Source organism: Coenobita brevimanus, chromosome 7, assembly GCF_032717465.1.
Source record: "Coenobita brevimanus isolate Jiangsu-jjx chromosome 7, ASM3271746v2, whole genome shotgun sequence".
NCBI lineage: Eukaryota > Metazoa > Arthropoda > Malacostraca > Decapoda > Coenobitidae > Coenobita > Coenobita brevimanus.
Genome location: NC_136960.1, coordinates 36501090 through 36518589, shown reverse-complemented (window position 1 = coordinate 36518589; position 17500 = coordinate 36501090). Strand labels below are relative to the sequence as shown.

General features: G+C 40.6%; 1 protein-coding gene across 1 annotated transcript in view; it reads right to left on the bottom strand.

Moving 5' to 3' along the window:
- Positions 1-17500, bottom strand: part of Fas1 (fasciclin 1 Fas1 domain-containing) — a 400018-nt gene that overhangs the window by 92201 nt on the left and 290317 nt on the right. The window contains exons 2-5 of the mRNA XM_080276078.1: positions 12526-12667; positions 8262-8458; positions 6000-6148; positions 3155-3251 (exon numbers count right to left, since the gene is read on the bottom strand). Of these exons, the coding sequence (XP_080132204.1) occupies positions 3155-3251; positions 6000-6148; positions 8262-8458; positions 12526-12667 (585 nt within the window). The remainder of the gene's footprint in view (positions 1-3154; positions 3252-5999; positions 6149-8261; positions 8459-12525; positions 12668-17500) is intronic.

Genomic DNA, 17500 nt, shown 5'->3' with positions numbered 1-17500 from the left:
CATGTAAAATATTTGACCAGTGTAGGCTGCATTTTGTAAACTTGTATATTTTTTATCAGAATATTTTTCCATTGGTTGATGATATTACATTCAAGTGTTGCTGGCAATGCTTTATGATATACAGGCATCTGCATTATGATGGCATTAGTATTGATGTACAGTACCAAGTACGGCAAGAGTTATGACAAAACTTTATTGTTCCCATTACTAAACAACTGCAATGTATGTTATAATATAGTTTTTATGTCCAGTACAGTTTGTATAATGAAGTACTGTGAAGATAATACAGTGCCATATGGTTAACAATTCTCTGTGCTTCATCACCACTTACTAAACGATAATTATGTTGGTTGTGCATGTTTGTACAGTAAACTGATGAATAATTTTGATAGCCTATTCAGCTCATTATAATGTAGGTCCTGATTTGTAGTTCTTATTCCCCCCTTTGTACAGTAACTCATATTGCAGTAACATTATAGGCTTTATATACGGTACACTTCTTGTATGTACTGCCCATGACTGCTGGAATCTGCACAAAACAAATAGTATCACAGCATAAGCTGTCACACACATTTTTGCTTTTCCTAAAGGGGTGGAGGGATGGCTTCTGCAAGCAGTCCCTGTTCTCCTGCTGGTGCATTTAAACCTGTCATTATTGGTGGCTAAATGAATCACAGATTATGGCTGCTTGCCATAATGACAGACTAATAGAAAACTGAGGATACTGTACAGGCAGTAGTCTCCCAATCAGATTAAAAGCTCAGGTGATATTATCATTATGACTGTCAGTTAGAAAGTGGTAGTAGTGCCACAAAGGCACTGCCAGCTGTATGATAACAGTCATCTAAGCATGGCTGACATAGACAAGCAGGGCATGGCCAATGAAAATTTCCACGAAGTGGACTGTAGATATCAGTTAGCTAATGTTTTTATAAAGCCTCTTGGTTTATCGTGCCTTATTTGCTAAATATCATATTGAAAAGTTGGTGCTATGATTGGCTGATCTGAAAGTACTCAAAGATTTGCTGCAATTCCACAACTTGAGTCCGACTCTGTAAAGTCAGACTTAAGCCTTGATTCTACATATGGCAGAGTCAAGCTGGCTGAGCCCAACATGAGTAAGCCATGAGTGGGACTGTCCCAGGTCCAACTTCCAAGTCCAACTCAAGCCTTGTTCTAGCATTTGGGCCTCAGAATTGGAATACTTTACTTGAGAGTCCAGAAATGGGATATTTTACTGTGTAACAAATCAATAAACTACAGTCTAGCAGTGATTATCCAAGAAGCACTATAGAAGTTGCTGGCAACTCTAATGTAAAGACAATTAGACTTGCCATCTCTCCTTTTATCTTTTAACACAGCAATCAAGTATGAAGCTTATGATCAGAATGATGCAAATAAAGTCTTGTTAAAATAACACTAATCTGATTTTTGCAAAGTAATCATATACAAAGAAATCAAAGCCACTCTTATTAAACACATATCCTTGTCATCTTTGCAATTTAATCAGATGCAAAATCAATGCATATTACCCCTTCACTAGGATGATTAATTTGGCAGCTCATTCCTGCTTTGAGTATACTGTATTCAACTCTGGGGGAATCTTCAATACGAACCGAGTTAATGACGTCTGCACACAACACCTAACCCAGCCAATTTGAGAAGGTCAAATATAGCAAAATCAATTGACAACAGAGGGAACTGAATTTTAAAAAGAATGTAATTTCAGCCAAGGAATTAACCCCTTCAACCCAAGGATGCATTTTTTTTTTTTTTTTTTAATCCAGTAATACCAGAGAACGTCATTCAGCTTAGGAGAAACTATTCAAATTAAATACCTTTATTTAGATATATCCTTCATTACACAAAGCTACTTGGATATATCCTGCATTACAAGAGATCAATTAGATACAGCCTTCATTAAATCCTACAATACTGGGATGTTCATGAGATACATCCTTTATTAAACTCCCAATATGAGAGGTTCTTCCTACAGTATACATCCTTCAATATCGGAGGTCTTTTGCATATGCAGTATCATTCAACAAATCCTTCAATATCTGAGGCCTATTACAAGTATTTACCAAGAATTCCTTCAATATCAGAGGCTTTATATAAGTATCTATCAATAATTCCTTCAATATAAGTGGCCTCTTACTTATAACCATTAAAACCATCAGTAAACGTGATTTTTATGTGCACTCTTCATTAAATCTGTAAATAAATGAGGTCTTCTGCACACTGAGTAAAACTATCAGGAAGTGGTATCAATAAGCAAAACCAATCTGTCATCGTAGTGAAGGGATTGAACCACACCACGAGGCTCCTCACCTGAAAACATGCACTGTGCTCAAGTTACAGTCAGTCCTTACTTACACTTGTTTCATTTACCTCCTCGAATACAGTGACATATTACAGAAAAGACTCACTGTAAGCTTTTGTTTGGGGGGGGAGGGGGGGCCAAACCACATTTCTAACTACTGGTACTTGCCCACCTTTTCCTATATGAGTGTTTTTTCTTGCTTATAATGTCACACTCTTGAATCAATAACATGTCCCACTGGAAGCTGCCTCAGTCCTAATTACAAGTGAGGGATGTGCATTAAAATATCACAACTTTGTATACATAATTAACAAAACTGTGGGAACTGGCATTTTGAAGTTTAAATAAAAAGGATAATGCCACTCAAGGAAGGGTAACTCGTCATTCTTGTCTGAAATGTCTGGAGTATGGTAGCCCAGCTTCTTGTCCCTACACTTCTGATCAACAGAAATTTGGGGAATCTGGAAAATCATCTTCATTGGTTGCAATATCAGGTAATTTTCTTTAACTCTTAACAGAAAAAAAATGACATCAAACAAGCAAATTATAAAAAGGACTTATTTTATTAACTTGTGGATGAATTAACACCTTAATTCACTTAAAGAATTTTTTTTTTATGTAAAGTAGTTTTAAGTAAGATTTTTTTATCTTCATGTTATGTCTCAATTATGCACCAGACGCAAGTCTCCTTTCAAGCAGTGTTCTGTCAACACATCCTAGACTCTAAGTGAACACTGACTGTAACTATGCAATGATTTTTAGAAGCCAAGTTCAGGAAACTTCAACTAAAAACTTCTTACGCAGGACAATAAAAGGGAAATTTCTACTTACATTGAGGGCCTGGTCCACAGGGATGAAGAATGTGTTTCTGCCTGTGATGTTGAAAGAGTCCATGGCTTTGAGGTTTGACACACGTTTCTGAAACTCCCTGAAAAACAGTACACGAGTGAGAACTTGGTACCATAATGGCAAGGTGAACTGGGGCTGACTATTTTTGAACTTTCCTGAGCTTAGGTTCCATGGAATACTGCTTGTATATTGTGTCTGGAAACTCCCTGTACTGTTGTTTGCAAATGATACTGTATCGTTAAGTGAAGACGAATGGGAACTGCAAGGCTTGGTGAATGGGTCTGGGAGTGTAAGAAACAGAATCTAAAGGTGAATGTAGGGAAGAGTAAAGTTATGGTCTTTGAGAGTAATGAAGTCATTATATGTACAGTGAGGCTAGATGAGGAGGATGGAAAATGTGAGTGCATTTACATACTTGGGTAGTGTGATGAGTATGGACGGAAGTTTAGAGAGTGAAGTGTTTGAAAAGGGTACAACAGGGAAGAAAGGCTGCTGGTTCTTTGAAAGCAGTGATAAGGAACAGGGAAGTAAGCATAAAAGTCACTGCATGACAGTACTGTGATACCAACTCTAACATATCAAAGCAAAGCTTGGACCTTGGAAGGACACAAGTCAAGAGTGAAGGCAGTGGAAATGAATTATCTGAAAGGAGCATGTGGAGTTACATGGAAAGACAGACTGACAAATGAGGAAGTGAAGGAGCACTGCAGTGAGGATACGGATGTGATAGGAAGCATTAGTACATGGACGTGGTTTGGCCATGTGGAGAGGATGGAGAGCGAGAGACTAATAGAGGAGAGTGTATGGGAGTGAGGTGGAAGGGGGGAGAGGGAGGGGGAGGCTGACAATGAGATGGAGGGATGGAGTGGAGAATTATGTGAGAGAGGGGTGTGTGAGCAGGGAGCAAGGCAGTGAAGTGGCACTGGATAGGGCAACATGGAGGTGATTTGTTTGTGGCCACCCCTTACAAGATTAAGGCATCTGGCAATAGATAGATAGATATTGTAAATGCTTTTCTTCATCCATACAGCTATTTAATACATCATTCAAATTAGTGTGAATATTATAAAGATATACAGTAAAAGGAAAACCCTGATGACCTGTGATAATATGGCAGTTAACTATTATACAGACTCATTGGTCCAGTACCATGGTCTATTCTATCTATCTATTGCCAGACGCCTCAATCCCGTTCAGGTTGGCCACAAACAAATCGCCTCCACGTTGCCCTGTCCCCCGCCATTTCACTGCCCTGCTCCCAACTCACACCCCCCTCTCTCATATACCTCTCCACCCCATCCCTCCATTTCATCCTCGGCCTCCCCCTCCCTCTTCCCCCCTCCACCTCACTCACATACACTCTCTTCATCAGTCTTTCACCCTCCATCCTCTCCACATGGCCAAACCACCTCAGTGTATTCCTCCTAGCGCTTCCAATCACATCCACATCCACACCACAACACTCCTTTATAACCCCATTTGTCAGCCTGTCTCTCCATGTGACTCCACAGGCTCCTCTTAAATAACTTTATTAACATAATCCCTGAACTCTCTATCTATCTACAAAACTGCTGGACAGAGAACAGGCGATAAGAGTACCAGACAGAACGATGGCACAGGAATACAAGGCAAACTTTTTCATTGTACTGATAATTTTCCAAGAAAGTATGAAGAATCTGTTCTACCAATCATGCCCTCCTTAACAGAGATCATGATTACGAGCAAAGTGAGCACATTGAGTGAAGTGATGTTGGCTCTACATTTACCTGAGAAATAAGCAGCCCAACAAGTCTCGGCTCACCCCAACACAACAAGGCCCGACCGCAATGGTTTTCAGAGGCTAATAACTCTTCTACTACTGGATGTGTGATAGAGAAGGGATTCTTTCTGCAGGTAATAGATATATTCAATAAATTTTGTTTTGAGCTATATACTTACTCATGAAACCAAAGAAAGACCCTTGGAATCTCAGCCTTCCAAGGGAATGTACCAAGGACTCAACTGACATGATCCACTATGAAACTGAATTTAAAAATGTTTCCTGTTGTAACATTAAGATTTCTTGCATGAATTCTAACAATTAAATGTCGGATATTAAGCTCATAATTTTACATGAACGTTTTTTCTATGTTTAGGGGGTGAAATCAGCTAGGGCAATCACCCCATTTCTGGATTTTATCATTCGATTAATAACCAATCATTTGCCAATGCAATTCACTGATACGGCAAGTTGGGAGGTGAGAAATGAACATTGTGGGTATGATAAATGCTACGGCCCCTTACTATATGTACATCCAGGGAGAAAATGTGAAAAAGTAAATTTTTTTTGCTCAATTATTCTTCTGTTATTGTGTAAGTACCTCACAGGAAATGCTGAAAGTCTGCACCAAGATGAAATTATGATCCCAGGCGTATGTACAAATGCTCGCTCACTTGTCACATTCTCACAAAGCGCATTTTACTGGTATGGTAGAATATACAGCTACGAGAGAGAGAGAGAGAGAGAGAGCTGGCAGACAAGAGGAAAGGAATACAGTGCTGGTAAAGGATGACAGCAAGAGATATGTACAGTCTAAACAGCAGTATCACAATCAAAAGTCCACCCTACACTTCTTTGTCAGTTGTTGAAGAGGAAGGTGCTACATGAAATAATATAAGGAACACAATATGACACAAATAACAAAGAAGTCTCAGCGGGTGAAAGAAACTCTCTAACATTAAGGCAGGAATGACAATCAGAAAAGGCAAGATACACTGACAACAAGGGATTATCAGTGAAACTCTTTTTTTGTGTGTGATACTACAGTGAACAACTTATGAATCTTACGAAACGGAGTAGTTCCCTTCGAGGCCGTAATACTGAGGTTTGAGCAGCAGCTTCTGGGCATCAGGGTACATGTACTCAAAGCCTATTGTGATGTTCGAGGCTGTCTGAGGGTATGACGGGGCAATCACTTGGTCCACAATGTGCAGCCACTGTACAAAAACAGACCTTAGCATTATGGCACAACAGGCGATGCTAAATCACTTAATAAAAAATAAATAAGTAAAAATAACAGTCAATCCTTTATTAGCCCTCTGGAAACCCTACAGGGCTCAAGGGTAAGCTTCCCTAGGAGACCATGCTGTGTCCCTGGCAACATTAAATGACAGGCAACCCTTCAGCCACCTCTTGGATTAAAACCATGTTATGCTCATGTACGCTATCCTCTGAAGTCTCTGTCAACCATGCCACTGAGACACTTACCTAATTTTATTCCCTCACCGCATCATCATTATTACATTAAACCTTCTTCCAACATAAGCATGGAGTGAGGCTGAAAAAATATATATATGTATACCAGCAGCACGCTCAGTGATGTGGGCCATACAATCACTCACATCATTCAAGCTCCTGGAATCCCTGGTTTCACTACATGTGCCTAACTATCTGTACTTTTTTTAGGGGGGTTGGGATGGGGGAAAGAGAGAAATAGGTGTGAAAAGTTGGAAAGTTATAAAAAAAATTGCTTACATCATTTGTTGCAATGCCTCTGCTGGATGCCACCACTCCTCTTAATTTCATCATATCACCCCACTAAACCATGTCCCTGGATTAAAGAGCTGTCACTGGATTAAAGAGCCATGTCCCTGAATTAAAGTGCTGTGTCCCTGGATTAAAGAGCTGTGTCCCTGGATTAAAGAGCTGTGTCTCTGGATTAAAGAGCTACATCCTTAAATTAAAGATGTAAATAATTATGTAACTCCACATATAACTCTCTTGTACGTCATCCACAATAAGGCCTTAATTTCCCTTTCGCTAGCACAATAGAAAAGCCACAGCATGCAGTACAGGGTGGTTCATACATTACACTTCCCAGCTCACCCAATGAATTCTAGTACGGCATGTTGTAGGGATGATTTTGTCAGCATTACCAGCATCTATCCTGCATCTCTTTATACTCTCTGTATCCATAACTACTGCATTCACGCTTTACAGTATTTTTAATAATTTTCAGGTTCCCACAACTCACTCTCAGATGATTTTTTAATAGTATAATTATCTGATTTTAACTGTAACGGAAAAGAAAGTACTAGACGTGTCCCAATTGTGAAAGTTAATGGGAAAAATACTAACACTTTCAGACTCTTAAGACTTTCTGATATATATATATATATATATAAAAAAAAAAAAAAAAAAAAAAAAAAAATGGGGGGGGGGAATAAAAACCGGAGTTGACCTGATCATGAAAGGGTTAAAATACCATAAATACAGAAATAAAAGTAGAAAATGCTGAAGGTTAGACACTTTTAATGCTTGGCTGTAAGAGGTGTGCAGTATATGAACTAACCTACTTTTACCCTAGTTGTCAATTTCTAATAGCAATAAGTCACCAGTCATTATCCCAGGCATTTTTTTTTAAATCTTTTTTTTTGCTATTACAACCTATTAATGTTTCATTGCTCCCTAGAAAGTTATTTATTATAGTTCCACTGCTCCCAAGAAAGATATTTATTAATTAAACTGCTCCCTAGAATGTTACCTACTACAGCTACCGGTACGTTGCTCCCTGGAAAGTTATTTATGAAAGTCACATTGCTCCCTAGACGGTTACTTATTAAAGTGCTAGAAAGTTATCGCTAAAGTTACACTGCTCTCTAGAAAGTTACTAAAGTTACAATGCTCCCTAGAATGTAATTTACTAAAATTACATTGCTCCCTAGAAAATTAACAAAGTTGCATTGCTCCACTGAATGTTATTTACTAGTTACATTGCTCCCTAGAAAACTATTTTGCAAGTTACAGTTGTATGTAAAATGTTGTTGTTTTAACACTTGTTTCAACCCCTTCAGTCTAATGACACATTTTACATTTTATTATTGCTACCTTCAGATACTTTTATTTAACTTAGGACAGACACATCTTTGAATTCAGGGTTAGGTACTGCATAACCTCTTCAATACAAAACCCTTAACCAAGTTTATGAAATTTGTCTGAAGGCAGAAAGAATAAAGACAGGCATCATCGGACTGACAAGGTACTGTACCTATAAATCCACGTATCCTGTAAATCATCAATTATTTCTCTTCCCACTTGCCCATCACTTGCCTGAGGAAGTCCGATGTCAGCTATACACTCAATGTTGCCTTCAACGACTTTTGCATTGTTGATATAGAAGTAATTGTCCTCGTAACCCTTAAACACCGGCTGACCTGATGGAATTTTAGCAACATAGAGGCGAGCATTTCCTGGTAGTGTTGTTGACTGTTCCTCTTGGAGATCTTCCAGCTTTAATGGCAAGTTCACTGAAAGGGAGATGGGATTTAGTATATTGTGGGACACTACTAAGCTGGTCAATACGATGATGGAGCATTTTATTTCTGCTACCATTAGACTACACTATTCAATTATGTAGAGAATATCTGAACTGGTGGGGTTACACCTAGCATTCAGTGGCCTCTTCATCATAAAAGGCCTTCCTGAAGATAAGTGAGACTGTCTGAATATGGCAGAAATATAAAAGTACAGTGCCCTCGCAGTGTACGAGTTTATGGGCAGCAGACAAGCTCATTTAAAGTGAATTTGTTCACTGTGAACAACATACCTTACGGAAAAAATAGCATATGGGCGGCACCACTCCCTCAAAGTCCACTTTTTGAGCCACAGAGATGTACTAAAGGACACATTTCAAACACATACAGTTCAGACATATAAAATATAAAACATGTGGTTATTTACCTTTTTTGAGGCAGATAGAGGCCCTGATTGGCTTGAATACAGGTGGTTCCGAGACAGGGAGATACACTTCGTTTGTCCTCACCATCACCCTCCACTTCCTCATTCCCATCACCAGTCTCGCCCTCATCACTTGACTAAACCACTTCCCCACGTGCCTCTACCTCATTCACCTCTCCCATAAAACCTTCAAAGTCCAATGGTGACATCATTGACATCACATCATCATCGTCTTCCCCAGGAAGTGTAGCAGACGATGTGGAGGCAACTGGTTCCTGTTGTTCTTGAGTTCAGCAGTAGCGTGTGATGAGTACTGTATTTGTTTTCTTCTGTTGACTTCCATACTGTGCCTTTCAATGTAATGATGAAAAGTGGTTTCTACTCCACTGAGCACTTCCTGTGTAACTGGTTTCAATTGCCCTGACTTCTTCTCTCACAGCATACATTGCCGTTAGAATTTTACTTATCTTAGGCAAATACACATAGGCAAATCTTCATCCTCCATTGGATTCTGTTCAAAAGGTTGCTCAGATCTGGCCTCTTGTGCAACGTCTACTGGGGAGGAGGGGGGGGGGTCGTTCAATATGGGAGATGGCAGTTATGGACTACGCTTTCCCCCAATTTCGTTCACTTGGGGTTCAACTCGTTCATTATGGTTTTGTGGACCTGATTAGCCCCTGCTCATTCACTAGGCAAATCGTTTACTCTTAATACGTTTACTGTGCGAGGGCACTGTACTGTACATGATTTTACTGAATTAGGAAAAAAAAAAAAAAAAAAAAAAAATGCATGTGTACCATGCTACACCAATGCTTAAATAAAAGTTTGATGGATGTATCTCCATTTTTCTTTTAAGTGTATGCTTTGTGAATTACAGATCTTTCACTAAACCCAGAAAATATCTAAAAAAAAAAAAAAAGTTCACTGAATCACTTTTTACTGGAACTGCCTCCTCAATCCCACATGGAAAACATAACTTTCTCCATGTAGCATTACAGTATCAGAAACAGCTACATTAGACTCCTCAATTTAATGGACTGCCATAGACCGGATATCAGATTTAATGGACACTATAAAAGCAACCGGGATTTCCGCTGGATAAAATAAACAATGTCCATTTAATGGGTCACAAATACCGTACGTTTCCTACCCTTTTTACTCCAACCTGACCCGAAATTGCCCTCTCCCCATCTTGACTGCTGAGTTGTAATAACAGAATACAGTAATACAACATTGTACTAGTCATGAAGAAGTACTATGACAAGGATGTGAAATACCCGGTAGGCAAGACAAAGGCAAAATTATGGACCAGCTTATTGTCACATGGGCATATTTTCATTTCAGTATTAGAATACCGGTATGCTACTGTACTCATTTATTTTGAAACGTGCTCGAAACCCACAGGGGTGGGGACCATAAGATATATCAGATACCGTAATCAGCTTTATCAGATCAGGCTTCCCCCCCAATTAGTCTGTTATGGCAAGGGTCTACCATTTAGTCTAATGTGTTTCAAGGTTTGGCAATTTTCTTTTTTTCATTTATACTGCAAATTCAATCACCTTCTCTTGCACCATAATCAACTGGACTTGCTCCAGTGATACTACAGGTGAGTGGGTGAATGAGTAACTGTCACTGGTAAGGGATTCAGAAGCACAATTGAGGAATAGTAAGCAAATATATCTGACCTAAAAATTCACATCCCATCAACATGTAACGATCAGCAGATCTGTGCTGCATTTCTGATATATATATATATATAAAAAAAAAAAAAAGGACAAGGAACATAGTGCAACAAGATGGTCCCTTCACTGAAAAACATTCTATCTGAGACAAGACTGATGAAGCCTGTACTGCCCATGTTCATATACTGTATAGATCCCCTGGCAGCATGAAACATATACAAGCTTATGTGGAGTATATGACATGAGGCATGGAAAATGATACAGTATTCAGTTTAAAGGGTGATTTTGTGGGGTAACTGAAAAGATAAATTAGATTAGATGATGAATGAATGAATGATAAAGAAAGGACAAGATTATATAACATGATGAATGAATGAATGAAAACGAAAGGACAAGAATTTTCTTGTAGAAAGATGCATTTTTTTTTTTTTACCATTATCACATTATCACAGTCAGACGTGAAAGGATTGAACTTGCTGGTGAATCTCTTGAGTGTGTGGAACAGTTTTGTTATTTGGGAGACATGTTGTGTGCTGGAGGTGGAGCTGGAGCAGCTCTGTGGCTAGGGTGAGAAGTGGTTGGAAGAAGTTCAGGGAGCTCTTGCCTCTCCTGACATTGAGAGGGCTCTCCCTACATGCTAAGGGGTCTTTGTATGCAGCATGTGTTAGGAGTGTAATGCTGTATGGTAGTGAGACCTGGGCAGTGAAGGAGGAAGATATTCGCCAGCTCAGACGTACAGAAATGACAATGATTAGGTGGATGTGCAGTGCGTCCCTGCGTCCAAGGCCTGGAGGGGCTGGGTTTACGATGGAAGAGTTGAGAGGTAGGATGGGACTGGAGTGTATTGGTGTTGTGATCAGGAGAGGTAGATTGAGGTGGTTTGGATATGTGGAGAGGATGGGGGATGATAATTGGGTGAGGAAGGTGAGAAGTATTAATATTGGGGGTGGGGTTATGAGGGGCAGACCGAGAAAGACATGGGACGAGGTCATTAAGTGTGACCTTAGGGTTAAGGGACAGGGAGGCTGCAATGGATCGTGCAGCGTGGAGAACCGCCATTAGGTGACCAAGGCTGACTCATGCAAGCATGTTGGAGCCTTTAAAAACGAAACGAAACAGTAAAAAACTGATACTTCACGGTCACTTATTATTAAAAAAGTAGCACCTAAGACATAATTAGCAATTTCATTTCTTAAGGACTTAGGTCATATCCTGGGGAATGACCAAAAAATGCTACGTAGCAGCCAAAGGGTTGTATCAGACCATCCACCATCATCTAACCCTTTTTTGACCCATCAGGAGCATATGGACCCATGGCTAGGCAAAGTTTGTCAGTTCCAACATTGCGGGGAGGATGACCAGCCTCACTAGCCTCTGAGTGGCATTATGTGAGCAGTAAACTCCAACCCTAACTCGGATTTAAACCACTCTGGATCCCATCCGCTTGGAGACCCTTGATCCACTAGATCGCCAGGAATTATTTGGCTACATGGTTACCACCCGACATAGTAACAGTTTCCTGGATTACAGGAAACCATCTGACTTGTCACTCAATGTAGAGTCACTCAAAAACAGCACTACATCAGGTGAGTGGATGTTACATGGCGGGCATCCTTACCTAAATCAGACAAATGTAAATGAGCTGGAAATATCAGATGAATAAGCTTTTTCCAGAAAAACTCCTATGAATATTTTTTGTGAGTTCATGCAACTGCTTATGTTTACAATGCATGAAACTTCGCTTTATCTGATTTTTATATTATGCCAAGATCGTTTATCCACCTGAAATTTGCAATCCCTATGTGTAAAAAGATGGTAATAACCACACACACACACACACACACACACACACACACACACACACACACACACACACACACACACCCATGCAAAACAGTACGGCGGAAAAAAAAAAAAAAAAAAGGGAGGTTGAAACTAGGCCTATGTCTCACCCAAGTGGTACTGAATGAGCCTCTTGTTCCTGGGTCCTGTGTATGCTTTGAAGGCGGCGTTGGTGGGGATAAACGCTGTGAAGGGATCCGAAGTGAGCGGCGTCGAAAAGAATCCTATATCTTTCTCGATGATCGCTGCTGCCTGAAATAAATAAGTAAATAAAGTAAAATAAAATGAGTTATTGTTTTAATGTCTAGTTATCATCGTTCTTATCATTATCTTCACGATTATCACCATCCCCATCACCAGATACATGTGCTGCCTGAATTGCCATCACCAGATACATGTGCTGCCTGAATTGAATATATAAATAAAGTAAAATAAGTTATGATTTAATGTCTATCATCGTCGTCGTCATTATCATCGTTATTATCTTCATATTTATCATCATCGTCATCATCACCTTCATCAATATTATCACCATCATTTATTACCGTCATCATCATATTCACTATCATCATCACCATCATCATTTAATGGCTGCACTGCTAGAAAATGCTACACTCACAATATACGTATCTTAATGCATCATCATCATCAAACATATTTTCAAGGTTTTATTCTTATGATGCTTTTCACAGGACATCATTAGTTTCCCCCCCCCCCCCAACGTAGCTCAGTCATCAAAGACAATATTATGGTTCTACATCCTTTCCAAAACTAACCTAATGCTCAAACTCAGCATGAAGGATGAAGAGATGGCAATTTTAGGCCGATTAAATAAAAAGAGTATGATACAATAGTCTATATAGTAAGTTATTTTTTATCAAATGTTAAATTATAATGTAACTATCGGAGGCTTAGAGAGAGAGAGAGAGAGAGAGAGAGAGAGTCATATGGCCTCTAATACTTTTCTTCACACACACACACACACACACACACACACACACACACACACACACCATTACTCTTCGTTTAAGGAGTCCATTCACCAGGTCTGTGAGAGTCTATGGAACCCGCTTGCTCCCACGCTAAATTCTCTCTCTCTCTCTCTCTCTCTCTCGTCCGGTAGCTCCCTTTATTTCTATTATAGCCTTTTCTCCTCTTCAACTTGTATTTTTTTTTCGTCATTTTTTAATCTCTCTCTCTCTCTCTCTCTCTCTCTCTCTCTCTCTCTCTCTCTCAGCTTAGTTAATGGTCAAGTGTAGTCAGACTAGAGCAATAAATTTGTCTAGAAACCAAGGAGACTCATTTCCACCTCAAAATTATGCACATTGAATTTCCAGTTGGCCAGTTCCATCAGATCTTAGCATGAAATTCGAAGAGCTGTTGTTCTGAAGTGGGAGTGCGTCTCCTTGGTGTCTAGTCAAAATTATTCCTTGAGTTTGACTATACTTGGCTATTGACTAAGCTGAGAGAGAGAGAGAGAGAGAGAGAGAGAGAGAGAGAGAGAGACGAGAAGACTGAAAATGAGAGGAGGAAATAAAAGGGAGAAAGAGGACAAACAAAAAGGAGGAAAGAACTGGAAATAATCCCATCAGAACAAAGACGTTATTTACTTATTATTATTATTATTATTATTATTATTATTATTATTACTACTACTACTATTATCACTTCGACTACCACTACTACTACTACCACTAATTATTATTATTATTATTATTATTATTATTATTACTCCGACTACTACTACTACTACTAACTTCACTACTACTACTACTACTAACTTCACTACTACCACTACTACTACTACTGTTATTATTATTATTACCCCCGCCAAGGAGGTTATGTTTTCACCCCTGTCCGTTTGTGTTGGTTGGTTAGGTGGTTTGTGAGCAATATTACACAAAAACTACTGGACGGATTGTCACGAAACTTGGTACAAGAATGTGCCTTGGCACAGAATACACTCCATTACATTTTGGTGCCGATCTGGAGAAAGGTGCCGTGCCAGGAATTTTTTTTCACTTTAACATTGCGAGATGGGGCGTTTCTCGACATCGTAAATTTTTAGGTGAATATTGCATGGATGTTGATGGCGGAGGTATGCGCTCTACTGAGTGCCATTCTAGTTATTATTATTATTTTTTTACTATTATTATTGCTATTATTATTATTTCATTATCATCATCATCAACATCATCATCACCTCTGGGCAATAATCTTCAGCTCAGACATGCATCTAAGAAAGCGGGGATTAGAGAAAAGGAAAGTGAGAAAAAATAAAAGGAAAAAAAGAAAGTAAGAAAAAGAAAGGCAGAAACAAACAAAAACAAACAAAGGAAGGGAGAAAGGTAGGTAGGTAGGTAGGTAGGTAGGTAGGTAGGTAGGCAGGCAGGCAGGCAGGTAGGTAGGAAGACTGAAAGTGAAAGAATGAAATACAGAAAACAGAGAAGGAAGGAAGGAAGAAAATGATGATCTTGAAAGAATGTCAAAGAAGGTCATGGAGAGGAGCCAAGAGCAGCGTGGAGGGAGAGAGAGAGAGAGAGAGAGAGAGACAGAGAGAGAGAGAGGGGGGGAGGGGGGAAGGACAAGGACAGGGAAGGAAAGAGAAAGAGGGAGGGAAGGAGTGGAGGAGGGAGGAGGGAGGAGCAAGGGAGGAAGAAAGGAGCGAAGGAAGGAAGGAGGGAGGGAATGAGCGAAGGATGGATGGAAGGAGGGAGGGAGGGAGGGATGGCGGGAGGGAGGGAGGGAGGGAGGGAGGGAAGGCAGGATGGGGCCAATGGGCGCTACTCTTGATCGCTGTAGTCTCTAACAAGGAAGAGGAGCAAGAGAAATGAAGAGGAGGAAAGAGGAAGAAGGAGGAGAGGTAAGAAGACAGAGAGGAAGAAAGAATGAGGAGAGGAAAAAAAACAGTAAGATGAGGCTGAAGAAAGACGAAGAGAAGGAAGGAAAAAAACGAGGAAGACGTATAAGAGGAAGAGGAGGAAAGAAGAATAAGAGGAAGATGGTTAGAGAGGTGTGAAGAAAATAAGAGGAAAGATGGGTAATAAGAGGAAAAGTAGAAAAGAGAAGTGAGGGAGGTAGGAAAGTAAAGACAAAGAGGAATACCATGAAGATTAAAGGAGGAGGAGGAGGAGGAGGACACTGGATTAAATAAGGAAGAAAATACTGTTCTGAATAGGTCACACACACACACACACACACACACACACACACACACACACACACACACACACGAGAGAGAGAGAGAGAGAGAAAGAGAGAGGGGAGGGGGGAAGGTGACAGATGGAAAAAATAAAGGAAGGAAAGAAAAAAAGAGGTGAAGGAAGGAAGGAAGGAAAGAGGAACGAGGAAGGATGGAGGAAAGAGGAAGAAAGAAAGGAAGGAAAGAGGAAGGAAGGAAGGAAATTGGTGACGAATGATGTGAAGCAATATTTGATGAATGGCGTCAAAGATGGAAGGACAGAAGGAAGAAGAGACGATGAAGGAGTCGGTTAAGGAAGGAAGAAAGAATTGGAAGAGATGAACAAGGGAGGGAGGGAGGAAGGAAGGAAGGAAGACAGGAAGGAGGGATGGAAGCGAGGGAGGGAGGGAGGGTGGGAGGAAGGAAGGAAGGAATGTGGAAGGAAGGAAGGAAGGAATGTGGAAGGAAGGAAGGAAGGAAACTATAAGGTAGAAGTGACCAAACATTTGGAGGAGAGATAGTGAAAAACAAAAAACAAAAACAACAATAGTAGGACACGTAAAAAAAATCATCTGACAGGAAGGGAAGGGAAGGGATGGGATGGGATGGGAAGGGAAGGGATGGGATGGAAAGGGAAGGGATGGGATGGGATGGGATGGAAAGGGAAGGGATGGGAAGGGAAGGGAAGGGAAGGGAAGGGATGGGATGGGAAGGGAAGGGAAGGGAAGGGAAGGGACGGGACGGGATGGGATGGGAAGGGAAGGGAAGGGAAGGGAAGGGAAGGGAAGGGATGGGATGGAAAGGGAAGGGATGGGATGGAAAGGGAAGGGAAGGGAAGGGATGGGATGGGAAGGGAAGGGATGGGATGGGAAGGGAAGGGATGGGATGGGATGGGAAGGGAAGGGATGGGATGGGATGGAAAGGGAAGGGATGGGATGGGATGGAAAGGGAAGGGAAGGGATGAAAATATTTTAACTCCAAATCAGTTAAGTGACTCTCTCTCTCTCTCTCTCTCTCTCTCTATCTGTAATCGCCCCTCTCTCCCTCCCTCCTCAGCGTATCTTTACACCCTTTCCTTATCTTTCCTTTTCTCTCCCCTCTCCCCTCTTCACTAAGAGAGAGAGAGAGAGAGAGAGAGAGAGAGAGAGAGAGAGATGGAACTGTGTAAATATCAAAGGAAAAGGAGAGAGAGAGAGAGAGGATGAGGGGATGGAGGGAGTGAAAACGTGATAAAGTGAGGGGAAATAAACATGAAATAAGGAAGGAAAGGAAAGAAGGAAGGAAGGAAGGAAGGAAGGATGATGGATGGATGGAAGGAAGGATGATGGATGGATGGAAGGAAGGATGGAAGGAAGAAGGAAAGGACGGAAGGAAGGAAGGAAGGCAGGCAGGCAGGCAGAAAGGAAGGAAGGATGAAAAGAAGGAAGGAAGGAAGGAAAGAATGAAAGATGGGAGAGAAGAAGGACGGAAGGAAGGAAGAAGGAAGGAAGGATGGAAGGAGGGAAGGAGAGAAGGAGGGTAGAAGAAAAAAGTGAGAAGATATAATAAAAAGGAAAAAGGAAGGAAATAAGAGGAAGTGGAAGAGAGAAGGAAGAGATAGAAATGGAGAAAGAGGGAGGGAGAGGAGATGGAAAAGAGGAAGGGAGGAGGAAGAGAGGAAAGATTAGGGAAGAGGGAAACTAATAAAGAGAGGAAGTAAAGAGAAAGAGAGCAACAGGAAAAGAGAAACAGTGGGGAAGAAGAGCAGAAGATAGATAGATAGAGAGAGAGAGAGAGAGAGAGAGAGAGAGAGAGAGAGAGAGAGAGACAGACAGACAGACAGACAGACAATGTGTGTGTGTGTGTGTGTGTGTGTGTGTGTGTGTGTGTGTGTGTGTAGGGAGAGAGGGTGACAGAAGGGAGGG